The sequence below is a fragment of the Toxorhynchites rutilus genome, chromosome 3 (genome assembly GCF_029784135.1).
Source record: "Toxorhynchites rutilus septentrionalis strain SRP chromosome 3, ASM2978413v1, whole genome shotgun sequence".
NCBI lineage: Eukaryota > Metazoa > Arthropoda > Insecta > Diptera > Culicidae > Toxorhynchites > Toxorhynchites rutilus.
In genome coordinates, this window is record NC_073746.1 from 47,845,170 (window position 1) to 47,870,418 (window position 25,249).

A 25,249-nucleotide genomic window follows, 5' to 3' on the forward strand; every position below is an offset into this window, starting at 1 on the left:
TTTTTTTTTTTTTTTTATCTTCGCTTATTTTTCGTCGGCCTATTTCCGCCACTTTAGTGCCAATCACCGACATCAGGGAGGCGACTCCACCTGTTCCTACCTATCAGACTCAACAACTCATGAGCCGGGCCAACTTCTTTTACTTCCGCTCCGAAGGAAGACGTAACCAGAGATTTTTCGCCTCAGAAAATCCCAACGACGCCAGCTGGGATTGAACCCAGGCCGATCGGATTGTGAGGCTGTTACGCTAACCATACAACCACTGGCGCCGTCTAGCGCAATTTTTAAAATAAACAATTTTTTTTTCGTAATGAAATTTATTCTAACGTCAATGAAATGTGGGCGAAGTTCTCATCTAACGAGAATAACGAACCGAGGCGGTCTCAAGCCGCTTAGGTGACGCAATCCTAGTCGGCCGCAAGCAAACTTGTGGTGCATCGATGGTCTGGTTAGTTTGGAGCATAAGAGACGATCCTTTAGTTAGCTCTGACCGAGCCTTTGACTAGTACACACTGTTCATGAAATAAACGATACCTACGAATTTCAGTAATTAGAAAGTTTTGTTTTGTTAAATAATTGAATGAGTAAAAGTACAACTTACTTGATCAACCATCGTTCAGGATCAAATAAATTTAGCGGCTTATCGGCATATACTCGCTTCGAGGATGTAAACAGAATAACTTCAAACAGCTGCGAAAAAATCTCGAGAAACTCATGTCAAAATAGTCGTGTTCGCACGAACACCATATATTTACACTCCTAGAACAGCATTGGAAATTTGAAACTAGCGTTCGACAATTCCTGCAAGCTCCAGTGGACCAACTTCTCGTCCAGACCCAACGCCGGGCTGAACTCCGGGCTGGACCGGGTTTTCAATGGTAGAGCAGGACATTTGGAACCCATTTGACATGTCAGTGGCGGTGAATGTTCTATAAAACCCGTACTGATCGAAAATAGTTTAAGCTGATACGCTCGTGTTGACCATCGTTGGGTTTCTGCAATATATTGAGTTGGGGAAAAAAAATGTCATATATTGTCAATATATGGCAACACTCAAACATATCTTGTGTTGTACTTATCGCATCATACTATACGGCTATTTAAAGACGACAATCTGTGCTACAAGTGTGCTACAGTGTTGTTTTCAATCTCAAGTTATAGCGCGTCAAAGATGGAGTCCACCAAGCAAGAAATTCGCCATATTTTTCGTTTTTACTACCTGCGAGGTAAAACTGCAACGAAGGCGGCCGAAAAAATTAGTGTAGTTTATGGACCCGATACAGTAACGATTCGCACAGCACAGCGCTGGTTTGATCGATTTCGTTCTGGTGTAGTGGCTGTCGAAGATACACCCCATACTGGTAGGCCAATCGTCGTGGAAACCGATAAAATCGTTGAAATCATCCAAGTAGACCGGCATGTGAGCACTCACATGCTTTTAAAAAATCTTTTAGACCGAATCAACGCCTGCGATGTACTGCTGAAACGGAACGAACTCGACCCATTTTTGAACTGGTGATCTGGTGATGAAACTGGTGATGAAAAGTAGATCACGTACGACAACCTAAAGTGAAAAAAGTCGTGGTCGAAGCGCGGTGAGCCGGCCCAAACGATCGCCAAGCCCGGATTGATGGCCAGGAAGGTTTTGCTGTGTGTTTGGTGGAATTGGAAGGGAATCATTCACTATGAGCTGCTCAACTATGGCCAGACCCTCAACTCGGTTCTCTACTGTGAGCAGCTTGACCGTTTGAAGCAGGCGATTGACCAGAAGCGGCCAGAAATGATCAATAGGAATGGTGTTGTTTTCCACCAGGACAACGCTCGGCCTCACACATCCCCGCCAGAAGCTACGGGAGCTCGTATGGGATGTCCTATTGAACCCACCGTATAGTCCGGACCTCCAAGTGATTATCATTTCTTCCGGTCCATGCAAAACGCTCTTGGTGATACTAAGTTGGCCTCAAAAGAGGCTTGCGAAAACTGGCTGTCTGAGTTTTTTGCAAATAAGGAGGATGGGGGGGGGGGGGGGGTTCTGAATGGATAATGGAATTTCCTTCGACTTGCACTGTATTCTAGAGCTTGCCCCTCGGAATACATTCAAGCCCTGGGGGAGTCCCATGGCCGAAGAAGTTGATAATCCCCAAATTCACATCGTTCAGCAGCACCTCCCTTGTAAGAAATTGTACCGTATGGTCAATTCCAGCAAACCGGTCGATCGCTTCGTTGCTTGTATCCATGGTTGTCAGGACAAGGCTACATCGATGGCACGAGTGGCACTCGCTAAGTCGGGGACGACCAGCAACGGCTTTGGTACCACGTAGATTCTGTCTACTTCAGCCGAGAAGACGTGGTAATGTCGGCAATTATATTACTAAGAACCAGTCTGTAATTTCTGTCATTCACCTAGAAACCAACTCCCGATGATCCCTTAGAGCCGTCCATCCGACGGATCGCTAAGAGTAGTTCCGTCCACTTGCCAAAAGGAGTTGTCGGGTCTTCTCTTACCATTTAGTACGTTGACCTGATCCCAGAGGTCGGCAGAAGACTGATTCTCGTTTATGGGTTCTAGAAAACCAGCCTAACTCTTCAGCTTGACCTACTCTAATTAGTCGCTGCATCCTTATGTGCTGCGCTCGGTATTTGTTCATGGCCACTTACTTCATCAAGTTATCGATCGGTATTCACTAAATCACACGTAGAAACTTCCTAAGTTTCCTAAAATTCCTTTTGATGTCCTCGGACCACCAGTGCAGCGCTCTCTTATCAGGGTTGGTTTTAGTTTGTGAATTCCGCCACTTTCATCATGATCTCGTTGCAACGATGATCGGGTTGCCTCTGGCAATTAAGAAGTCGGTGGATATTTTGTAGGTTGACCAGTCAGTTTTATCGTAGGTCCATTTATTAGGTGTACCGATAAGTTTCTTCGATTTTACAACAGATGGCGTAACTTTATTATTATTCCAGTGAATCAAATTTCCAGACATTCGTTGGAAAGCTACTGTCATTGCGCGTCTTTTTCAGTATATGTTAAAAAGTTGAAGCGTAAACAACATACTAGTTTTTTACCACTTCGAATATGTCGAATTTCGTACCAACGAGAGTGTTATTGCGGGGAGTGTCACTTTATTACTTCAATATGATGGAGGCGATCTGGCGTAGTGGTAACATCCATGCCTCTCACGCTAAAGGTCACGAGTTCAATTCTCACTCCCGACATTCTTCCAAAAATGGAAGTAAAATGTGACGAACCAGCCAAATGAGTTGAAAATCACTATAATACAGACAAAAAAAAAAAAATACTTCAATATGAAGAAAAAAGCTGCGAAAAGTCATCGCATTTTTGTGGAAGTTTATGGTGACCATGCTCGAATTGAGCGAACGTGTCAGACGTGGTTTGCACGGTTTAAAAGTGGTAATATTGACTTGAAAGACGAAGAACGTTCCCGACCGCCAAAAAAGTTTGAAGCAAACTGTGCGCTTCTCGCTTCGAAGGGAAATACCCCAATATTGAAGCACGTCTTACTTGTACGAAGGCCCGAAGAGGAAAGAGCCCGAGTCATGACTGTACATGTTTGCTAAAGTATTGCCTGCTATGAGATACTCACACTAGTTCACCGTCAGTTTTACCAAAGTATATCAAGTTCGGTTCGGTTGACACTTATATTGAACCAATAAGCTCATTTCACAATTCCTTAATGACGTGTACCACACACAAACCATATTCGATCGTTTAAAAGCAATTGGAATGATCCGAAAAATAAGACATTGGGTGTCGTATGAATTGAAGCCAAGAGACGTCGAACGCCGTTTTTTCACGTGCGAACAACTGCTCCAACGGCATAAAAGATTTTTTTTGCATCGACTGGCGATGAAAAGTGAGTTCATTACGACAATCCTAAACGTCGGGAAATGTATGGATACCCCGGCCATGCATCAACATCGACGGTCGCGCGGAATATTCACGGCCAGAAGGTTATGCTATCTATTTGGTGGGACCAGCTGGGTGGGCTGCTAAAACCGAATGAAACCATTACGGGGGACCTCTACCGACGACAATTGATGCGTTTGAGCAGTACACCGAAGGAAAAACAGCCACAACAAGAGCAAACCACGATAAAGTTATTTTGCAGCACGACAATGCTCAGCCGCATGTCACGAAACCGGTTGGAAACGCTGAAACGGGAGGTCCTATCCCACCCGCCGTATTCTCAAGACATTGCTCCGTCCGATTGCTACCTTTTTCGATCGATGCAACATGGCCGTGATGCAGTCAAAAATTGAATCGATTCGGTCGATTATTTTCGCAAACGGATCCGTGAATTACCAGAAAGATGGGAAAAAGTTGTGACTAGCGATGGACAATACTTTGAATATTAAATTTGTGTTTTTTTGCAGAATAATGCATTAATTTTTGAAAAAAAAAACAAAGAAACTTATTAGGTCTGCGAGTGTTTTGCGGCTGCGAGGCGTTGAGTGCGATGGATAATTTTCGGATCGTGAAAAAAAAACTACAAAATATAATTTATAGGGACAAATTTCCCATAAAACATTATTGACTATGTTACAAAATATTTCGATGCCTTTTTGGGCGGACATCCGGCAATTTGCTGGAACTTTCGTCATTGCTGTCGAAAACATAATTGTTGGCATGTTTTTCAGTTCTTTCATAGCTTCTTTTATTAGTTCTTCCTCCGTTTCCGCCACGAAAGTGTTGGAGTAGATTCTCCGCTTCTGGTTGGCCCAGAAATTCTCGATGGGGCGCAGATGAGGGGGGGGGTTCATCTCCTCCAGTGACTTAATGGGCGAAGGCCAGGTTCAGCCAAAATACCACATCCTCGCCCGGATGATATTTTTGGATGAAGGAGGCAACTCCCAGTAGGCACTTTGTGCTGAAAATCTTGCCGTTCCCCGCAAGTCCCGAACGACAGAAAAGCAGCTTCGACATACCCTTTTCGCTTATGGTTAGCCACATAAGCACCTTCTTTGAGTATGGGAGATGTACTTCACGTTGGAATTCACCTCCTTGATGGGGGACGTAAAGTAGCTGGTTCCCTGCCAGTCGTTGCCATCCAGCGCTAAATATGTCTCGTCGTCCATGACGACCGCGACGTTCCGCTCCACCGGAAAAATTTTATTCTCCATCACTTTCAGCGTTTGTTCCAGCTTACTGTTCCGAGAACTCGTGTTCGATCAAAATTTTCCATGGATGTCATCGATCGATCTTAGTGAGAATGTATCTAATTTTTCAATCTGTTTTTTATTCTAAAATTTCTACATAGTTTTAATAATAATAATAATATAATAGCAATAATAATAGTAATAATAATAGTATATAATAATGTATATAGTTACTGTACAAATCGTTCTGTGATTCATATCGGCCGCCGAATGCTCAAATAGCATTTTTACCACATAATTAGTCATACATCTTGTTTAGTGTTTCGACAATTGTTGCTGCAGTTTCATTCAGCACTCCCATTTTCCTGTTATGCTTTCACACTCTCTTATTCGTTCGATACTTTTTTTTTGGTACCCAATTCCTTGGGCCGTACTGTTGACTGCTGTCGAGAGGTTCTAGTAGTAATGCTCCTTTGTTGTTTTTCATTTTGCTATTACTGTTCCTTATAAAGAAAGAGTTCTCTAAGATCACTAAATTTAAATTGTGTATATATAGTTTTTTCATTAGCTTGCGCCTATTGTTATGTTTCTTCCCTCATATCATTCTGACCAATTTATTAGGATTGTTTGTTATACTGCTTCGCATAATTTCGATATAGTTTAGAACTATGTGACTTACTTTCTTTAGTGGTTGCAATTAGATTATTCTTGCTTCTCGTATTATTACGCTTTCGCATCTGGCCAAAGGTTGTGTGTGTGTGATCAACTTTGATTAGAATTTGTGTTTTGTTTCAATGTGAAAAAAAATCACACCAGGATATTTGTCACCGTTGTTATTTCAACTCCGTCTTTTGTTTCCGTTTGTTTGCGTTTTTGCTTATAAATAGAACGTGAGGATTTTCGTTTTTCTCTCAATTTGTTTTCTCCGTCTTTATTAGTCCACCCTTTTGCTGTTCCCCAAAAGCTCCCTAAGAAACGTACCGTTTGATTGATTTTGATTCTCGTTGCTTGGCAGCAATTCCGTGACGCATTTCGTGATGCTCGGCAACAAATATCGGAAGGATAGAAGGATTCACGACATAAAGATGCTGATATGAAACCGTTGAGGATATAGTTCGTTTGTCGTTTCAATCGTTTTTTTCAGTTTGGTTCTCTACTTATCAGGCTAACACAGCGCTAAAACGTTGTCTTAGTTTTTCTTTTTCTCAATTTAAAATAGCTAATAAAAAGCAACATTTGAATAAATAATAAAAACATAAAAATAATATAAAAAGAGGGTGTTGAACCGTATTCAGTAACAGTTAAAACTAATGCAGGGAAACCGTTTAGTGAAGACACGTCCCTTACATAAGGTTGGCTTAGGGAAGTAAATTCGCTACAAATTCGCTAGTTGGCCCTAACACCTAAAGCAGTTAGTAGTCAACAATTTTAATACCCGAACCCCGTCTGCGTTGCCCTCTCCTCTCTTCTTTGCAATTGCCACTTTGCGTTAACACATGCGGTATATATGTATGAATATATATTTCTCTGGTCTCTTATCTAAGTGTTAATTTGCTTTATCATTTACCCCTAAAGCTAGCGAACGCAATTAAATAGATGCGCAACAAATGGGATCTAATTCCAATGTTCCGATGGCTGCACCTCCCCCTATACCTAGATTCAACTAATCTTTGATGTGAGTTACAACGACGAGCTTGCTTGCTTAAGAAGTTCGGTTTTTCTATTTCTTTCCAGTTAGTTTGAGCCAATAAATTAAACTATACAATGCTATACAATGAGTGAGACTGTAGTAAATAAAAAATAAAAAAAACATGATAGAACATGATTTCAGAAAAACACATCTAAAGTTTTGTGATTAAACTAAAACGTTAGTACAGAAGCGCGTGAATTTGAACGCCACGTTGTTGGCGTGAGCGTTGCGTGATGTTTTAGTAGTTTAGGACTTATGTTTTCGTTCGTGTTTTCTCGACAGTCCGATTTGAACAGAATTAAGTCCGGTTGGCTGCCGGGAAGGTGGAATCAATTATATATTGAAGAAAAACTCACTGACGACACGATAAGGAAGAGAAGTCGAACCGGGATTGTATGCGTTATTGGTTCATGGTTTAACAAATTCTAGGCAACACACGATCTAAATGTGTCATAATGTTAGATTGATGTTTTGTTTCACTCCTTGTATTGTTTTTTTTTATTCTCGACCTAGATAGTTTGTATTAACTTGTAAATCCTTGTACTTCTCCGATTATATGTTGTATGCAACATAGATTATGATATCTTATTTCTTATTATCGCACTTTTCTTGATGATTTGGTTGTTCTGTTTTCTATTTGGAATGTGGGAAAATAGAAAACGAACCCATTTCACCTATTAAAGAATAATCAGCATTGATAGTATAAGCAACGATAGTTTGCAATGGCTTGAAGGGAAAAACTTTGATAGTTCACAATTATTTTTCATGAGTTTGTTTGATGCTAACCCCTTAACCCACAACTTCGAGTCTCACTCGTGGTGCATTTGCATATCATAGGGCGCTAGTATGCTCAACAGAGTAGGGGAACTGGGGGGTAAGCCCGGCTCCCTAAGAGGAAGTATTGTTTTGTGAGATCTGAGGGCACATATCGTTATGATTCCCTCACAGAAACATTGTCTAGATTATTATCCATGAGATATAAGAAATATCAGTGCTTTTAAATGGCAATTTTGCAAGTAATAGTGAATTTTTAAAGCTGACATAAAAACAGAGTTCACCAACCAGTGCGGGTGAAACTGGCACCCCATGGGGGTAACATCGGCACCCTCAATTTGTCAATAAATATACTTGACACCAGCGGAACCAGTTTGAATGTGGCAACCGGCAAATGGGAGGTATTCTAATTCTAGACGTCGCTATCCAATATGGTTCGAATCACTCAACTGATTCCGGAGATATGGTCGGAACAAACCCGGGGAACATGGAATATGGAAAAGAAAGGAATTTGAGGCAAATCTATAAATCAGCACCTCAAACCACACCACAATTACTAGTTCAATGGAATCTAAGTCCTAGTTTCGAGCTTACCACCTTTCACAAAACGTGATCCTTAATGTAGACCTGGGGATTCCAAAGTCTTGGAAGCACGAACTCCATCGACGATAGCTTCTTTTGCAAGGGTGATGTTCTCCTGGGACCCACTCTCACAATTCAATTTCCTTGGGAGCTGCGAGACATCTGAAATAGATGGAAAGTATGTCCCAATAACCTTCAACTAACTGGAAATCATGCCGGGCTTATTCCATTCAAAAGGTGACGGTCTTAACCCAACAGCATACATTTTTAAGGAGACTATTAATTATTCTATTATTCTATTAATTTATTGCTTTAACTTAACTCAACTCAAATCTCCGTGCTAGCTAGCAATCCAGGAGACAAACTGAACCTAAAAGGATTTGAAGCCTCGTTCAAAAATAAAAGCTTAAATTCCACTATCGAAAAATTACATCCAGTTGCACATCATCGGCACTGGCGTTTGTTTTTAATGATATTTTTAACATTTGACGAATTACGGTTAGTTGGATTTGATTTAAAAAGTCTAAAATAATGAATACCAACATGTATAGTATTCAAAAACATAGTTAATTAGAGTTTTCTAGTAAAACTCAAGGGGTGCCGGTCTTACCCCCAGTTTCCCTAATGAAATGACTCGATGCACGACCGAATCAAATCATAGGCTAAAGAGTTAATCGTCGTAGAAAGATGTTGTTCAAAATAGGTAAAAAAAACAAGTACAGTCAACTCTCCCTAACTCGATATCCAAGAGACCATCGAGTTATGGAGAGAAGAATGTTTGTTAAATAAATGAAAGGTGCCATGAAATCCATCGAATTAGGGAAAATATAGAGTCACAGAACATCGAGTTAGAGAGCGTTGACTGTACTACATACCAAGCCCCATCTCCCTGTTGCGTACACAATATTTCCTTGGAATGTCAGGAGTAAATTTCGTCTGTATTTCCTTCTATACCGAAGTACCGCTGCTTTTGACACCTTTTAATTGGAATCGCATCTTCAACATTATTATATCAATGAATTTGCACCAATTCGCTTAGGCATAGCTTGCTTGTCAAACCCAAAAGTTGCACCGTTATATATAGGCATAGCCTGCTTGTCAGACCCACAAAAAGCTCCATAACACGGGCGGCACCGGATTTTCCCAGAGATCCTCAACCGGATCCAGGAAAAAATCGAACAGCGTCCGACGACACCAAACCGGGTTCCGTGCTGGCCAATCACGTGTGGTTCACATAACTACGCTGTTCCACGAGTTCCACTATTCTCTTCAACTGGTGCTTAAAAAACGTTTGACCGACTCAATCATGTAAATATCTGGACCGCACTCAGCCGTAGAGGGGTCCCAAGGAAGGTTGTTGATGCAATCCTACTGCTGAAGTGAGACAAGAATGCATATTATTACCGTTACCGTTACGACCATTGCAGTATAGAGAGAAATGAACTAGCAGATGAACTTGCAAGACAAGGTGCGAGCGGTTCACTGGTCCAGAACCGTTCTGTGGAGTTTCTGATTGTGTGTTGAAGAGTGAGCTAAAAAAACTGAAGGGGAAGTGATGGCTGTACAATTTCATCAATCCAAAAACATTTATTACGTCAAGAAAAAGTACCCTGGGTATAAATTTGGCACCCCATTTTTTTATTATTTCAAATTAAAAGAATCTTCCTGAAATCACAGAAGTGAAATACACTCGGCCTTATTCTGCGTGGCGTGTGAGGTGAGATGACAATTGTCACTTATGTCACGCGATTCCACCAGGCGTATGCCGTGAGAAATCTCACTTGAATGAACTCTCACTTTATTCCCGCTCTCAAATATACGTGACGATTGTCACATGAACTGGGATTTCTAGGTGACAATCGTCGACATGTTTTGAGGTATCGACAGTGCATGAAAACAAATGAAAAAAGGAAGAGGAATAATAAGTGTTTTTTTGGGTCGTATAGAATCGATAGTAATGGTATTATATGTATCAATAAATTCAATTTATTTTCAATTTTCACAGTACGAAAGACAAATTGCAAGTAGTTTGTTTTTTTTGTGAAAGCGGTAGTGAGTCTGTTATTCCTCAATTGGACGAATAAGCACACCGAAATTATTTTCATTTCATGAAATCTATTTATTTTCTCTAAAATATATCTATCATATGGGTCTTGTGTTTCATCTATCTATCCGCGAGTCATCGTCACCGAACTGCATATCCATTTCAGAAGCCGTGGTATATGCCCGAGCCGGAGCCAGAGCAACAATTTAACACTGAGAGTGCAGAGAGCAGCAGCAACTACGACCAAAACAAACAAAAATGCTAAACTTTACAGGATGCCATCAACTGTTTCACCAAATCTAAATCAAATACCTGCAAATTCGGCAGAATGTCCTGATACACTAACAACAGGCCAGGTTAAATCAGATCTATAGATACGGTACTGACTGCAGCAAAACAAATATCTGACCTCTCTGAGCGAAACAAATAAAATTCTGGGATGCCAGATGTTTTTTCTCAAATATATGCGATAAAAATCTGAAATATTTGTAAATATGTGCTAATGTTTGACATACTGACCAGCTTCGTTTATCATATGGAATCAATAATGTTTTGTCACTATTTTAAATAGCCTGCAGCAGGAATAAAAGGTTATGATAAAAGTTAAATGTCTACAAATTCGTGAACACATGTGCGAATGTGGCATCTCTGATCAGATTTGGCAACCAGCAGAATGAACGCCTTGTCACTTGCTGTTCATCCTCTCACATACATCAAATGAACCTCTCACGGCATCCGAAACGACTGTAGGAATAGAGTGAGGAGAGTTGCGTGATGGTGATGTGACAATTGTCATCTCACCTCACACGCCGCGTAGAATCAGGCCGACTATCTTACGTTAATTAACTCAACTTTGACGAAAAGGCATGCAATTTTACAAAACAAAGAGGAACAAAAAACGATTTTTTCCAGAAATAGTGAACAAATTTCATCTCAATTTATTTCTAACTCAAAAAGTAAAACGAATCAAAAGTCTTTACAAAAGTCACAAGCGTAGTTGCTGCATGGGCATGCAATACTTAGCACAGTGTATCACCAACACTATGTTTACATTGGGGTGCCAAATTACCCGCATACCGAATTTTAATTTTGGAATGAAATATATGAAATTTGTGATTAAAATCTCAATACACTCACTGGAATTCGTTGAAGAGCATCAATTTCTTGATCCAAATCCGCTTTAATATTTAAAATCGGCTCACTATTCGATTTTCAATGATTTTTCAAAAGACGCACATGAAAAATTTTCGAGATTTCAAAAACAACAAAACTTGATTTTTTTTCAAAAAAAACACAGATATTTTGGGTTTATTACTAGAACAGTGCGCTCATTGCCGCCGGAGATCCGGGTGGGTACCAAATTACCCACGGGGTACCGAATTTGTACCTGTTCCTCCAGCCGGGTGACGTCTTTAGAGAACCCCCATTGAACTGACAGGAGCCAACATATCGGGTATCCCACTGACATTTTCCCCTTGTTTTCATATGAATTGGGTATCCCACTGACAGTTCTGCTTGAGATTTTGCTAACGATCCTAGCATCAATCATAGCACCCGGCTGAGTTCCTCTTTAATATCACACCGAGTAAAATCTCGTATTTCGTAAATCGAGATAACCATGTGTTGCGATTGCATATATTTAGGCGTTTCTGAAAGGTTTCTCAAGGGAAAATATCAGGGACGCAAATCCAAACAAAATAATTCTCTGAAGTTATGCAACAAGCAAACCAAACAATTCGGAAAATTCTGAAATCTGCACCGATAGCTATCACTCGCTCGATGCTATTGAAATGCTCGGTATCTGTAGTAGTAAAATAGGGTTAACGAGCAAAATTCGTATCACCTCGATTTCTATAATAGGGTCCACTATTACTGTTGACGGGAACCTATCTTGGTAACATCGAACACTAATCAGTATATTTTTATCATTCCGTAGCTGGAAAATAGATCGCAATACCGAATGAAAAGAGAAAAAAAAATGTGCACAGTCACTTAGAAAATCCGTTGTGGTCCGCAGGTAAACTTGTTAAAATGTTGAATTTACCTAAAAATACCACGTATTGCGTACTTCAAAAACTATTTTAAAAAAACAGACGACGATTCGGAAGCCTCAAGAATTCGACTCCGGAAAAGTTTCAACTCCTACCGAGCCAGCAAACCAATAAACCAATCTCTTCAAAAGAATACTATGGCCAGACGTTGTGCCCGGAAGCAATACGATCAGCTGTTGACCGAACTCGACGGACCAAACTCATGGACCTACGTGAAGCCGACTTCGATCCCAGGGCGAAAATTTCTCATGGCAAGGGCTAGTGGAGATGTTACTGCAAAATATAAGTATGATAAATTTGCACGAAAATTCATGGTCACCAATTCAAACATAACGGAAAAAATGCGCAGAAGTGTTGAAAGACTGCAACGCTCCAAACGCCCCAGAGCTTGGCCCGATCGAAATATACGGGGCAACTTTGAAGGCTAGGATAGGAAAGGCAAATAATGCTCGTTCTCGACGAAATGTGTAAAAAAAGCCATGCAATATTTTGAAATTTGAAAATAAATTGGATATATTAGGTTGGGGAAGAAGAAGTCCATTACTTTTGCATGAAATTCAAAACATCATAAGATATTTCGGATTATCCGATTTGGGCCAAATATGCAACGCTTCTTTGTAAAATTTGTTGCCATTTTAACGGTAGCTTCATAATGCCGCTCTCGTAGAAGTGTTGGTCCTTATTGGCGAAGAAATCTAATAATCGATTTTCACAATCCTCTCTTGATCTCCATTTCTAATCAATTGGGAAGTTTTGCAAAGGTAGAAAAAGGTAGTAATCGCCTCAATTATATGGTGAATGCGTTGAAGCTTCCCAACCAAGCTCTCGGAGTTTCACTACAGGCGTGTGTGGCCTTGCATTGTTCTGATGGAACACAACACCTCTTCTGTTGGTTCTTTCGTTTCCAGTCAATCACTAGCCTCGACAGGTCCAGTTGTAATCAGTAGAAATCTGAATTTAGTGTTAGATCATACGGGAGCATCTAATAATAAATGATTACTTTCAAGTCCCATCAAATACACAGTAGAACCACCGAGTTCACGAAAGGAAAGTTCTTTCCTGGAGTGCAGATGACAGCTACACAGTTGTATAAGTACACTCCTTGAAGCAGACGTTGGAGTTGCAGTATTCCAGTCATAGACAATAGTTCACTGTAAGGAAAGAAAAGGATACTTTCTAAGGTTTTGGATATCCCGTAAGCCAACGTCTACAAAAAGGTATATAACTTCTGTTTATTCTATTGTCCGAAAGCAAGCAGCCTTCCATTTCATGGAGCATCGTCTCTTCAATATATCTATGGTCGGAGATAATTTCATAGCGGAGAGGAATAGGAAAATACTTTGCTGTTGTACTGAAAGGACACGAGAGATGTTCCATGGAAAAAAATCCTCCAAAAACATGAAAAGATGAAACACAGAAAAAAAAACACTTTGAGAAAGAAACAAGAGAAAGAACAACACAAAATGGTTAGTTTTGCCAATTTTGTCTACACTCAGGAAACATGGGTTTCCTGTAGTGTACAAAAATAAGAGCACCCTGAAAAACAAAATTTAACCGCTGCAGAGACTGCAACAGTGTGTACATCGGCCAAACCCGTCGGAGGGTCAAAATCCGCCTACGTGAGCACAAGAATGCTGTGAAAGTTAACTATTCGGGCTCAAATCTACTACGTAGATTGGGCGAACACAGCTGAATGCATGGGAATCAATGTTCATCTCTACCAACGATCAGCGGTGAATGAAGAAGATGCATCTATATTATCTCATCTCCTCCAAATTTTTTTTCGAATTTTTGGGTACAGATTCGGTAACCGTACGGAATTACATTTTTTGACCTAAAGTACAAATATGTACACTTTTCTTTGAAAGTTAAATTCATGACACGTGAGGTTGGTAAAAAATATAAGAACGAGATACGACCCTTAAGACTGCAATGTTGAATCTTAGAAACTTTTCCAAACTAACAAACATCAATGTAGTATTGGAAACATTTCTAGGTTTCTACGATGGGGATTTACAAGAGCTGGAGAACGAATACCGTGCTCTAAAAGTGATTAGTAATGAAAAAAAAAACTGTTACAGAGACCATACATGTGCAAGATTAGCGGACAAAAAAAAACCTGATGCCTAAAAAATTGAGATGGGAGCAACAGGTTGGTGTTGAAATCGAACAAAAGCGCCACTAGTGAACGGTATAGATTTCAATTGTTGCGATTGAGTCAAGCACTGCGCAAATAGCGATATTGTGGCCGCTAAGTTGTCAAACCTACTTGGAAGTATTTCCCAAAAATTGCGCCATGCGATTATCACTTTGTTCGTTTGATGGCACATAATCTGGCTGATCAACAGTTACGCTCACATGAAGGCACACAAAAAATGCTCGGATAGCCGAATTGCTCGAAAAGACGAAGAATTTTACCATAACGGTATTTTTTTTTTCACAAACCTAGTAAACCGAAAGAAAACCTAGTAGCGCACTTCACAAAAATTTAAAAAAACAAATTCAAACAATTTTCCTAGATTATTTACTGATACCAGTGCGAGGTTTGTGCAGGACCTCGCAATGGTATCACTGGTTTAATTATCAGTGTGTGTCGGTATAGATGCATATTCTATCCTCTCTAGTCAACAATTTTTTAAAAATAATTTGTCTGCAATTAGTCTATCCTTTCTTGATTTCGAATGGCTGGTCGTTAATGACCAGCCGGTGTCAAATGGCCGGTGTCAATCGTTTCTTATTTCCTTGTCTCCTAGTTTTCTGCTCAATGATTTGAAGACGAGACCCATTTCGTTTGTAAAAGACTAACCACAAGGAAGAATGTTGATCATACTTCAAAGACAATGCTTTTTGGTTCGCTTCCTTGATGCACCTGAATCTGACTTTGGATATTTTCCAACACAAATCTAGCATGTTAATAAACTCAATTCGAATTGTGCTTCTTTTTGTACATTTTGGTATTTTGAAATATTTTCAATTTATTTTTTAAAACATGCAAATTGCGCTTTGTGAAACAAAAAATAGTATTTGATATCCGTGATATAAAAACTGTTTATTAAATTCTCTAACAGAAATCATGCATTGCCAATTTTCCATTTTTCTAAAATGTTAAGCATGAGCAACTAGCATGAAATAAGCGAATACATTCCAAGGTTTAACAAACTCTCCCTTTTCGTTAGATGTGAAATAATTTAATGAGCTAAAGAAATATTTTGCAAACCATAATAGTTTCATTACTAATGGAGTATTTTTGTCCCGAGCCTGGTCTTTTAAGAAGAGTAAACCGGTACCCTTCCAAACCAGTTCCAATATCACCGCTGAAGTTGGAGCACAGTGAACCCATACAGTTCCTGAAGGCATAAATCAAACATTCGATGAAAACATAGCACCGAAGAAATGACCGCAATTATACTCCTACATCGGTAGCAATTCTTTGCTCAGCACAGTCGTTTTTCCAGCAACTGCTCCCAGGATCCGGCCTCATCTCCTTCTATATACACACACAGACACATGGTCACAGGATATTGTCCGTAGAAGAAAATAAATAGAATAGGTTCTTGCACTTTTCGAGCTACCATCGTGACCGCACACTGAACCAAATACGAAAGCAAGGGGGTGATGGTGGTGGGTATTATTGTCAAACTACTACTGCTGCAGGAACTTGGTTCCCGTCGGCCGAGCCAGCTTCCGCGCACCATTTTATGAACTCTGCGCGATAAACACACTTGAGAACTGTCGTCGCAGCCGCCGTCGGTAGGGGTAAACTCTCAGTCCTTTTAGTTACACTATATATGATCAACGATCAACGCGAACTGTGTGTGGCGCTGGTTGTGGTTGATTGATTCTTGGTTAGAAATTTAGTTCAGTCAGACTTTTGTTAACAGGGTTTCATTTGTATGACGAGCAGGCGTGCGTGGTTTTGGTTGTTATGTGGTGTACCCAACCCAGACCATGAGTTACATTCGTCGCAGCTTCTGTATGCCCGCCTGAACGTACTTGACTACGTTGTAAAGCGAACTGTGCAACGTCATCGGTCCATTCTCGTGGTCTAGATCGATGAAGAAATCTGGAAGAAAAGCATTATGATATTAGTTACGGTTTTAAACGCAGAATTATACGGTTCAACATTACCTGTATGGTTCCCCCGAATCACCAAACTATCCGCTTGTTCCCACAGGTCTTGGCAGTTGAGCAGATGATTGAACAGCGTCGCTTGCTTCTGGAAGGCCATGTGAACCTGTGGATAGGAAAAAAAACATTGTTGAAATCGTTCTGGATCACCCATTTTGATTCAAAATACTTACATGAACTGGCATCAGCAAGCATGGCGACGGAGATGAACTAATTGACGAGCTCGGAATGGAACCAGTCTGGCCTGTTTGTCCTGAACAGTAGCCTGAACTCTACAAAATAAAAGAAACACATGAGCACGATATCCACCAAGCAAATACACATTGAGGCTACAAACCTGTGACCCCACGGAAGTGGGCGAAAGTGGCGATGGCGTGTTACCGTTGACCATGTCCGCCGAAACCGTCGTGTTTGGCTTCTGGTTGTACTCGGCGATGATCCGCTGCACATCCTTGATGTCATGGCGGCGCATTTTGTACAACTTCAGATAGATCAATGATTGGCATCGCAAACTGAAATGGGAGAAAATTCTTCATTAGAACCACGGGGCTTGTCGTTTTCGAAGCTGAAGAATAGAATTGATTTCTTCTATCGATATATTCCCTACGCAAATTGAAACATCGTTTCTTTCATTTCTGTTCATTTCATTTGACATTTGAAACTTCACGAATGGGCTATATTCATTATCATCGTCAAAGTGTTTCATTTCGCATTCTGAAGAACGCTCCTCGCTGCTATTCAATCGAATGTTTCATCCGGTATATCTACCAAAATGGATTGTTCCGGAACATCTTCCAAGAAAACAAGAATTAACCCTGTGGGAGCTGAGCGAAATACGGGCCTCGAACGGTGAAAAAAACTATAGATAACGTCTTGTAACTATTACCAAAAGAAATCAACGAGCGTTAGTTTTATATTTAGAAAACGTACAATAATCAAGATATCTGTTCATTACAAGGTAGCAACATTTAATTTTATGTATCCGTGTATGTGTGCGTATGCTTATACCCACAACCCATATCGTACCAAGTGTTCGAGAAATCGAACAGCAACTTTGATAATTTTTCATGGCTTGGGAAAGTAATGTTTTGTTAACAAAGGATAGCTCTGTTTATTGGCTAACACTTCCCATCAGTATTACTCAATTTTATATGATTTTATTGGGTTGTAAATTCGGTTTTAATGTTAGAAACTGAAAAACTAAAAAATAGTTTTTCAGTTTTTAAGTTATTCATTTTTCAGTTTTTCAGTTTTATGTTTTAATTTTTAATTTCAAGTTTTATCTTTCAATTTTAATTCCTTTCAGGTTTAAGAACTTTAAATTTTAAACTATTTGCTATATTTCATTATTTGCCTTTTTTTTATCTCATAATTTTTGAGATTATCAGTTTTTCAGTTTCCAGTTTTATGGTTTAATTTTTATTTTTTCCAAGTTTAAGAATTTAAAATTTTAAATTATTTGCTATATTCACCTTTTTTTTTTGATCTTATAGTTTTTGAATTAGTTTTTTTTTTTGAAAAAGTTAGAAATGAACTCAAAATTACAAAAAATTCTAACTTACACAATTTTGCTCAAAGATTGAAATATAGAAAATTTTTATTCAAAAATATTATATAAATTTGAAAAAAAAGCATTTTTTGAGTGCTTGTTATGTTAAAAATTACAACTCTGACGCTGACGTCTTTGACAAAAGTCCATATTTTAATATTAGCTTAATCATTGTCGATTACACTGTATCGCTGTTTTGCCTTTAATCAAAACAAAAATTTGTTTTTCGGGGAAACCATGAAAAACTGGTTATAGAAAAACTCCTTCCATTCAGAAGTGCCCATCTTTCGATGTATGAATGTCTTATTAATTATTGTATGGGTTATTCATACAAAATTTTCAGAATTTGAAAAAAAATATTTTTTTTGTAAAAAGAAGTTAGAAAATAACTTGAATTTACAAAAACAAAACAACTTAAAAACTATAAGACTTAAAAAATGTTTGCCAAAGTATAAATTTTTTTTTTAAATCAAACTGAGAAAAAAATGTTTTTACAAGTATATTTTTCTCAAAAACGATTTTTTAACTCAAAAACCATAAAACCACAAAATGTTGGTCAAAGTATAAAATGTAGGAATATGTTTCACTTTTAGTTAAAAAAACATTAAACTTTTTTTTTAATTACGCTAAGAAAAATACTTTTAAAACTTGAAAAATTTGAAATAAGTTGATATTTTTTTATGAAAATTTACACATATTCCCACATTTCATACTTTGACCAAAATTTTGTCTCGCAGTTTATGAATTGAAAAGTATGTTTAGGAGAAAACAAATTTCAAATTTTAAAAGTATTTTTCTTACGAACTTTAAGACCTACAAAATGTAGGTCAAAGTATGAAATGTAGGAAAATGTTCAAATTTTAATTATAAAATATTAAACAACCCTTTCACTACGAAAGTGTGCTCCGTTGGAGTGCTACCGCTGAACGGAGCACGGAGCACATCGCGCTGGTGTGATCGATGTGCAGTATCATCCTGATGTCGTCTATAGACGAAGCTCGTACACACAGGTTGTCGCGCGGATGTCGCCTATAGACGACGCTCGTAGCGAAAGGGTTAATCGAAATGTATTTTTCTCAAAAACGTATTTTTTTAACTCAAAAACCATTAAACTACAAAATTTTGGTCAATGTATGAAATGTAGGAATATGTTAATGTAAATAACATAATTTATTTTTGTTAAAAATATTGAATCCAATTTTTGAAAAAAATTACACAGAAAAAAAAAATACAAAATTTGAAATTTTTTTCCAAAAATTTTTTTTTCAATTATAAAAAAATATATGAATGGAGATGCTCCCGTGGCCGAGTGGTTAGGTCCCAGCTTATCATGCCGGGGATTCAGGTTCGATTCCCATTCTGACCGAGGGATTTTCGGTCAAAGAAATTTCTTCCGAAGAATTTTAATTTTTAAGTTTTTTTTCGGTGTTTCAGTGTATGTTTTTCTAAATATGTTTGATGTTTTCAATAAGATTTAAACATATTCCTACATTTCATTCTTTGACCAAAATTTTGTAGGCCTTATAGTTTGAGTTAGAATTTTTTGGATACATTTAGGAACAAAAATGGGAATAGCTGGTCTAGTCGACATGAAATTCGTCAATTCAGTGTGAAGAATAAAACGAATGAACGTGAAGCGAAAGGAGCGTGCAATAACAAAAAAAAATATTTCCTACATAGAGCGCGGAAAGAGAGTAGCAATATATTGACCCAGCGTGAATAAGGTGCAACTTGAAATGCAGTAGGTTCATTATAGACTGACGAGTTTTCAATGAGAATGTCTTTTTAAGTGCCTGATTAAAACATGAGTGCTTACCTCAATATCGCCACCTTGCTGTGTATGCTTCCCTGTACCGTGAGATGTTGCTGCTGGCTGCGAAACTTGGATGAGATATATCTGGAAGAAAGAATACAATTAGTTTCCCTGCCTATTGCTAATGAAAGCCAAAAACTCACTTTATCAAACTAAGAGTATCTTTGTACATGGTAAAGGCCGCCTTCTCGGTGATGGGATCACGCTCCATTGTGTCGCCGGTGAGCAGGAAAAACAGCACGGCCTCCAGATAGAGCATCGCTTGGGCCAGATGGTCACCCTCTCGGTCGGCTGCGTGTTTCAACCGTTTCGCCTCCGAGAGGTAACGATTCTGGTCCCGGACCTCGTTCTCGTCCTCGTTCGAGCGCTCAAAGTACGACACGTATATCTTCTTGACGGTGCCGGCACCGTGTCCACCGCCAGCAGTGCCTTCCAGTGGTGATTCTATCGCAGACGAATGTTGCTGTTGTTGTTGTTGTTGTTTTGCATGCGGTGTTGTTTTGTAAGTGGTATTATTGGATGCAGCAAGCTGCTGCTCCGCATCAAACCGATCGTGATTGGTCGGGGGCATTTGGTCGAGAGAATCAGTCTGAAATGTGGAAGATATATTTAGTATATCGCGAGGTGATACAAAGAGCATAGATATGTGTTTCATTGTGAGTGGCCGTTGCTTAATGTTGCGAGAATATCAAGTGAATGTGTGCTCACACAGTTTTAAATGGTCAAACCGTGCGTCGTGGAGAAAATGAATGCGGCGCGGTGATAGTAAGTAACTGTTCTCGGAAATACCTAACGTGAGACGACATGTTTCCACCGGTTGATACATGGTATCGATCAATAATTAACGTTTCACTATTCTATATCTGAGATCTTCGGGTTCAGCACACAAAAACAGGACCGGTTCCTTAACGTTTCCCACCGGAAGCGTTCCCACCATTCCAGGAACCATAATAGTTTTGTTTGTCAAGCAAGTTCTTGAAATATTCCGCCTTCTGTCTGTACACACGGACCAGCTCGCGTGCCTGCTGGAGCTCTCTCCGAAGTTGACGCACTTCATCCCAGGCTTCCGTTTGCACGGCAACGTCTCTCCCCGACGGAGGAAGCGTCACACTACCGTGCCAACTGACTTGATGAGCACCCGCGGCGGTGGCGCCGGTCGCTTTACTTCCGTGCTGTTGCTGACTACTACGGCCAGTATGTGCAATCTACAATATAGAAATAAATGCGTGTGCAATTCTTCCGGTGTGTGTGTGCTGGATAGAAGACAACCGATACCCGCTTTCATTCTTTCTATGCGTATGGGATGTTGTGGGATGAACTTTTGGTTAGTTACGATGACTCCCTTTGGACAGCTGGTGGCGCGATTTGCATTTGCGAACAAGCACAAGATGTACAGCCCAATCGATCACTTGATCGTTTTTGTGTATTTAAATGTGTGATTTTTGTTAATGGTTGTTAGTTGCATATTTAATTGATCTCATTTTAACCTAATTATAACATTTTAACTTTTAATCTGTCGCTCGATTCACCCTTTTTTTCTCGTGCGTTATTCCCAATGCGCTCTAATGCGGCCAAATCCGAAGACCATGACTTTTTCCGTGCAAATGACATTCGAATGAAGAGTGAACATATTAAAGTGAACATGAAGCGATGAGTGTTGGGCCCTGTTTGACACCTGAAGATGTTCACTATTCTCACAGAAGCGCGACCCAAGCGTTGTAAGCCACCCACAATTAATGATATAATAATTTTAAAAAAGAATCATAGAAAAAGACTCACCTGTACGTTAAGGTTGGATTTCTCCTTTTTCCGCCGTTTCTCCTTGTAGGAGCTACTGCTGGAACTGGATGTGCGTTTCCGTTTGCTGCTACTATCCGGCTGCTGCTGGGATGAGGCTTGTTGCTGCATCGAGCCACTTCCACTATTTGCCGACAGACTGGCAGCGGACAGTTTGCTGTCTTCACACTCCGAGTATTCCTGTTTGATGGGGTTCTCGTGCTTGATGTTGAAAGCTTTACTGTTTGGGTAGAGTATTGCAGATTTATCCTCCTTGATTGAATAGCTACTGCTGTTTGTGTACTGCATTTTTTCGCTTTTAGCGGGTAACTTTTCGTCGTACGTCAAATGCTGTTTAGCGGAGGATTGCTTGTGTGCCCCTGACCCTGGACCCGACGGGTGGGACGAAGGATAGCTGTTGTGATGTTGGTGGTGTGGTGGCAACGAGGGTGAGGCTTTCTCCCGGGAATCTCGCGATCGTTCCCTCGATTGATGCTCGCTTGCATTGCTGCTGATGGAATTACTCCGATGACGACCGTTCTCCAACAGCAAAGCCTCATTCGCTGCCTGTTTGGGATCGACGCCCTCGGTCAGTCTGTAAGTGGCGGAGGCAGATTTTTCCTCATCTATCCTCCTTTGGGCACATGATTCGAAGTAGTTGCCAGCGACCGAATTGCGACGCTTCTTCATATCATAAGGACTTTTGCTCTTGTGTCGAGCAGAGGCACTGCGCTGGGCACTGTAGCTTTCATTTGCTCTCGCTAGCTGTTGCTTCGCTGGCGGTGGCGGTGGTATCTTCAGTAGTCGACACAAATCGATCCGACAGATGAGGGATATATTGTTTAAGGCAGTTTTCGCGGGTGATAAAAGCACTTTTTCCGCCACTGAAGACGACGACGCCGTCCCAGACGGAGTTCGACATTCGGTGGCGACAGGAGCCGGAGGAGGTGGTGGTGTGGCCGTACGGGTCATATCCGCCGATTGCGACACACCGAGGAGATGCGACTTAGAGTTAGGCGTCGTGTTTACAGTCGTTTGTATGGAGGAAGCCTTCGTGTGGTGAACCTCCTCTATCACTACCTGACCCTTGCCTTTGCCTCCTTTGCCTCCCTTACCGCCACCTTCTTTGTTGATGAAAAGCTTGCGGAGAGTTTCCTTCTTGTTCTGGTCGCTCTTGATTTTATTGATTTTCTGGAAAAAAAACAGATTCAAATTAATCATATAGTTTGGTTTAACATCTCCAATCTTATACATTTCAGCGAACATGGTAATTTGTATGTCCATAGTGCGGATATTGAAATGTTTCTTGTGTGTGAATCGTTATGCCAATGGAGAGAATTCTCGGGAATGGTATGGCGATTCATTTTTATGAAAAGACTAACTGACCCGGCAAACGTTCTTCTGCCACAAAATTTATTTAGTGAAAAATACGCGTTTGGCAAATACTTGCCAATATTTGTTTTTCTTTTTTAATTTCGGCCAAAGCTTCATCCATAATATAAAATCATTATCAGAGACTATTCTCGTTTAAGATGTTTAACCACTTGCAGAGAATATGCTTTTCAGTTGCACAAAAATTGTATTAGAGCCTATTTTCTATTTTTTAGTAGGGCCCATCTTCAATTATAATTTTTGTTTTAAAAGCGTGTTTATTTCACTTGTAAATTCATTACCATTTTCGCTTCACAGATATGAAACACGAAACTCATTGACGCCTATATCGAATTACGTTTCAAGGTTACCCAATTGGAATTGAGTCGATCGGATTATAGAATATAATATTGGGATCGATTGATGATTTATTTTTTTGTTTGAACAAACGTGTTGTAATGTCATGACAATGCATGCGTTTTGATCTGGCAATATCAAATGCTGTGTCGGCGTTTCTCATGATAGAATCACAACTTCTCCAGTCGCCTACCATGATTCCAGCAATATCTTCAACAACATGCGCATTGGATCTACACAAGTGTTCTCCAGCCGGTTTTTCATCCGAATCAATGACTGAATTGTCACCTTGCAATCTGATCATGTATGATATGTAGAATTCCAATATCTCATTGTGCTTATTCAAAGAGGATTCCAGCTCACCTACGATGCAACTGGGTTTATCCGAATTGAAGTGTGAATGAAAGTTCGATGAAGCGGACGTAGCGCCATCTGTCATTTAACAACGCAAATAAATTTGTTATGCTTGAAAAACGAATGACGGATCAGTTACGTGGATATTATTTATTCCAAAATATTAAAATTGTCATCAACATGTATTTTTATGTAACCTTTTAAAAAATACAAAAAAAAATATTCAGATTTTTTTCGGGCCACTTCAATCGGTATTAAACAAATTTTCGGGTTCATCATCATTTTTTAAGAATGAAAAGTTTATACGAATCGCCACCCATACTTCACCTAAGCTTGGATCAGCTTCTTCGAGAATTTCGATAGCGTCTTTCAGAGGTTTTCAAAATCTTCGTAAGTACATTACATTAGTACTATCCCCAAATCATTGACTTTGATAATCTCGATGAAATCCCTTGGAATCATTTAATATACTTTCTTAAAGTTATTCACGCATTGTTCAAATCCCTCTTGAAATTCCCGACAGTCATTATCGTTTCAATCAAGTTTAACAATATTCTTTGGAAATCTACACTCGACAGCAAAGTTGTAAAAGCAGAGTGTGAAGTAGAAGTTATTGGGTGATTTCATGAGTCAACGTAAGAAGATGTGATACAAGGAGCATTCAGAAACAACTATCAGTGATTTTTTAAAGAGGCAACATTGGTTACGGTTGAAATGACCTCGGGAGCGTGTAGAGCGTGTTTTTTTGTTTCCAGACTGACTAACTAAGACTGACTAAGTCAACAGCAAATCTCATTAATCTTATAATCCAGTTTTCGTTTGATTCCTAGAACTTTCCTGTAGGATTTTTGATTGCAGTTTTTTTTTTGTTTGAACGAAGGGTTGCCCCTACGCGCCGCGGTTCGTGTAGCAGTATTGAGGTTTCCAATGGGTTCTCAACATGTAAGGTCTGTAGCTTCGACGAGGGAATGTTGTTTGAGTTTTTTGGATCGATTTTGGATAAGTGCCAGGAACGGGTTTTTTTGTCGTGTTTGCAAAATCTTCTGTAGTTTTGTATATGTTGCAATGGGTTCTGGTATTGGAGAAGGTCCAAGGACCAGTTTACGTTTGCCCAGTTAAAAAGCAGACGGGTTAAACCAAGACCAGTTAGCGAACGATTACTGTATACGTAACCCGCGTAAATTCGAAAGTCGCGATACTTTTTGAACAAACCTCGTACGTGGGCTTTAATATTAGCGGTGTTTCGGTTACGTTTCGACATAACTCTAATAAAATACTTGATACTCACATTTACAACATGAATATTAAACAATTCATACATACAACGGCTCCCGAAAGAACACAACGCCGCCGTAAACAAAGAATTTGACATGAATCACAATTGTTTTGGGGGGAAAATGTCATACAAAACGTATCAAATTTTGTTAGTGGCTCTTCCAGGGATTGTGGTGAAACCAGTAGAGGCTGACAAAAAAAAGGTAATGAAACTAGAAAAAAAATCAAAGACAAAATTAGATCCGAAAATACACAAAATAGCCGATTTCAGAAACGGAAAAGATGGCTCAATCATTGTTGAATGTGGGGCAAGGAATAATATAATTTCATGCCCAGAGAAATTTTGTAAACAGGTTTTTATCATTTT

At 39.6% G+C, this 25,249-nt stretch overlaps 1 protein-coding gene across 13 annotated transcripts in view; it reads right to left on the bottom strand.

Annotated features, from left to right (window-relative positions):
• Positions 1–5,238: 5,238 nt before the first annotated feature.
• Positions 5,239–25,249, bottom strand: part of LOC129773573 (AF4/FMR2 family member lilli) — a 190,019-nt gene continuing 170,008 nt past the window's right edge. For 12 of the 13 annotated variants that reach the window (XM_055777194.1, XM_055777191.1, XM_055777190.1 and 9 more), the window contains 7 exons: positions 21,529–22,716; positions 19,893–20,338; positions 19,753–19,833; positions 16,725–16,899; positions 16,561–16,659; positions 16,388–16,493; positions 5,239–16,322 (listed from right to left, as the gene is read on the bottom strand). In XM_055777194.1, coding sequence (XP_055633169.1) covers positions 16,213–16,322; positions 16,388–16,493; positions 16,561–16,659; positions 16,725–16,899; positions 19,753–19,833; positions 19,893–20,338; positions 21,529–22,716 — 2,205 coding nt within the window. In that variant the 3' untranslated portion in view covers positions 5,239–16,212. Of the gene's footprint in view, positions 16,323–16,387; positions 16,494–16,560; positions 16,660–16,724; positions 16,900–19,752; positions 19,834–19,892; positions 20,339–20,538; positions 20,955–21,528; positions 22,717–25,249 lie in introns of those variants that run through there. The other variant, XR_008742686.1, reaches the window with a different exon arrangement.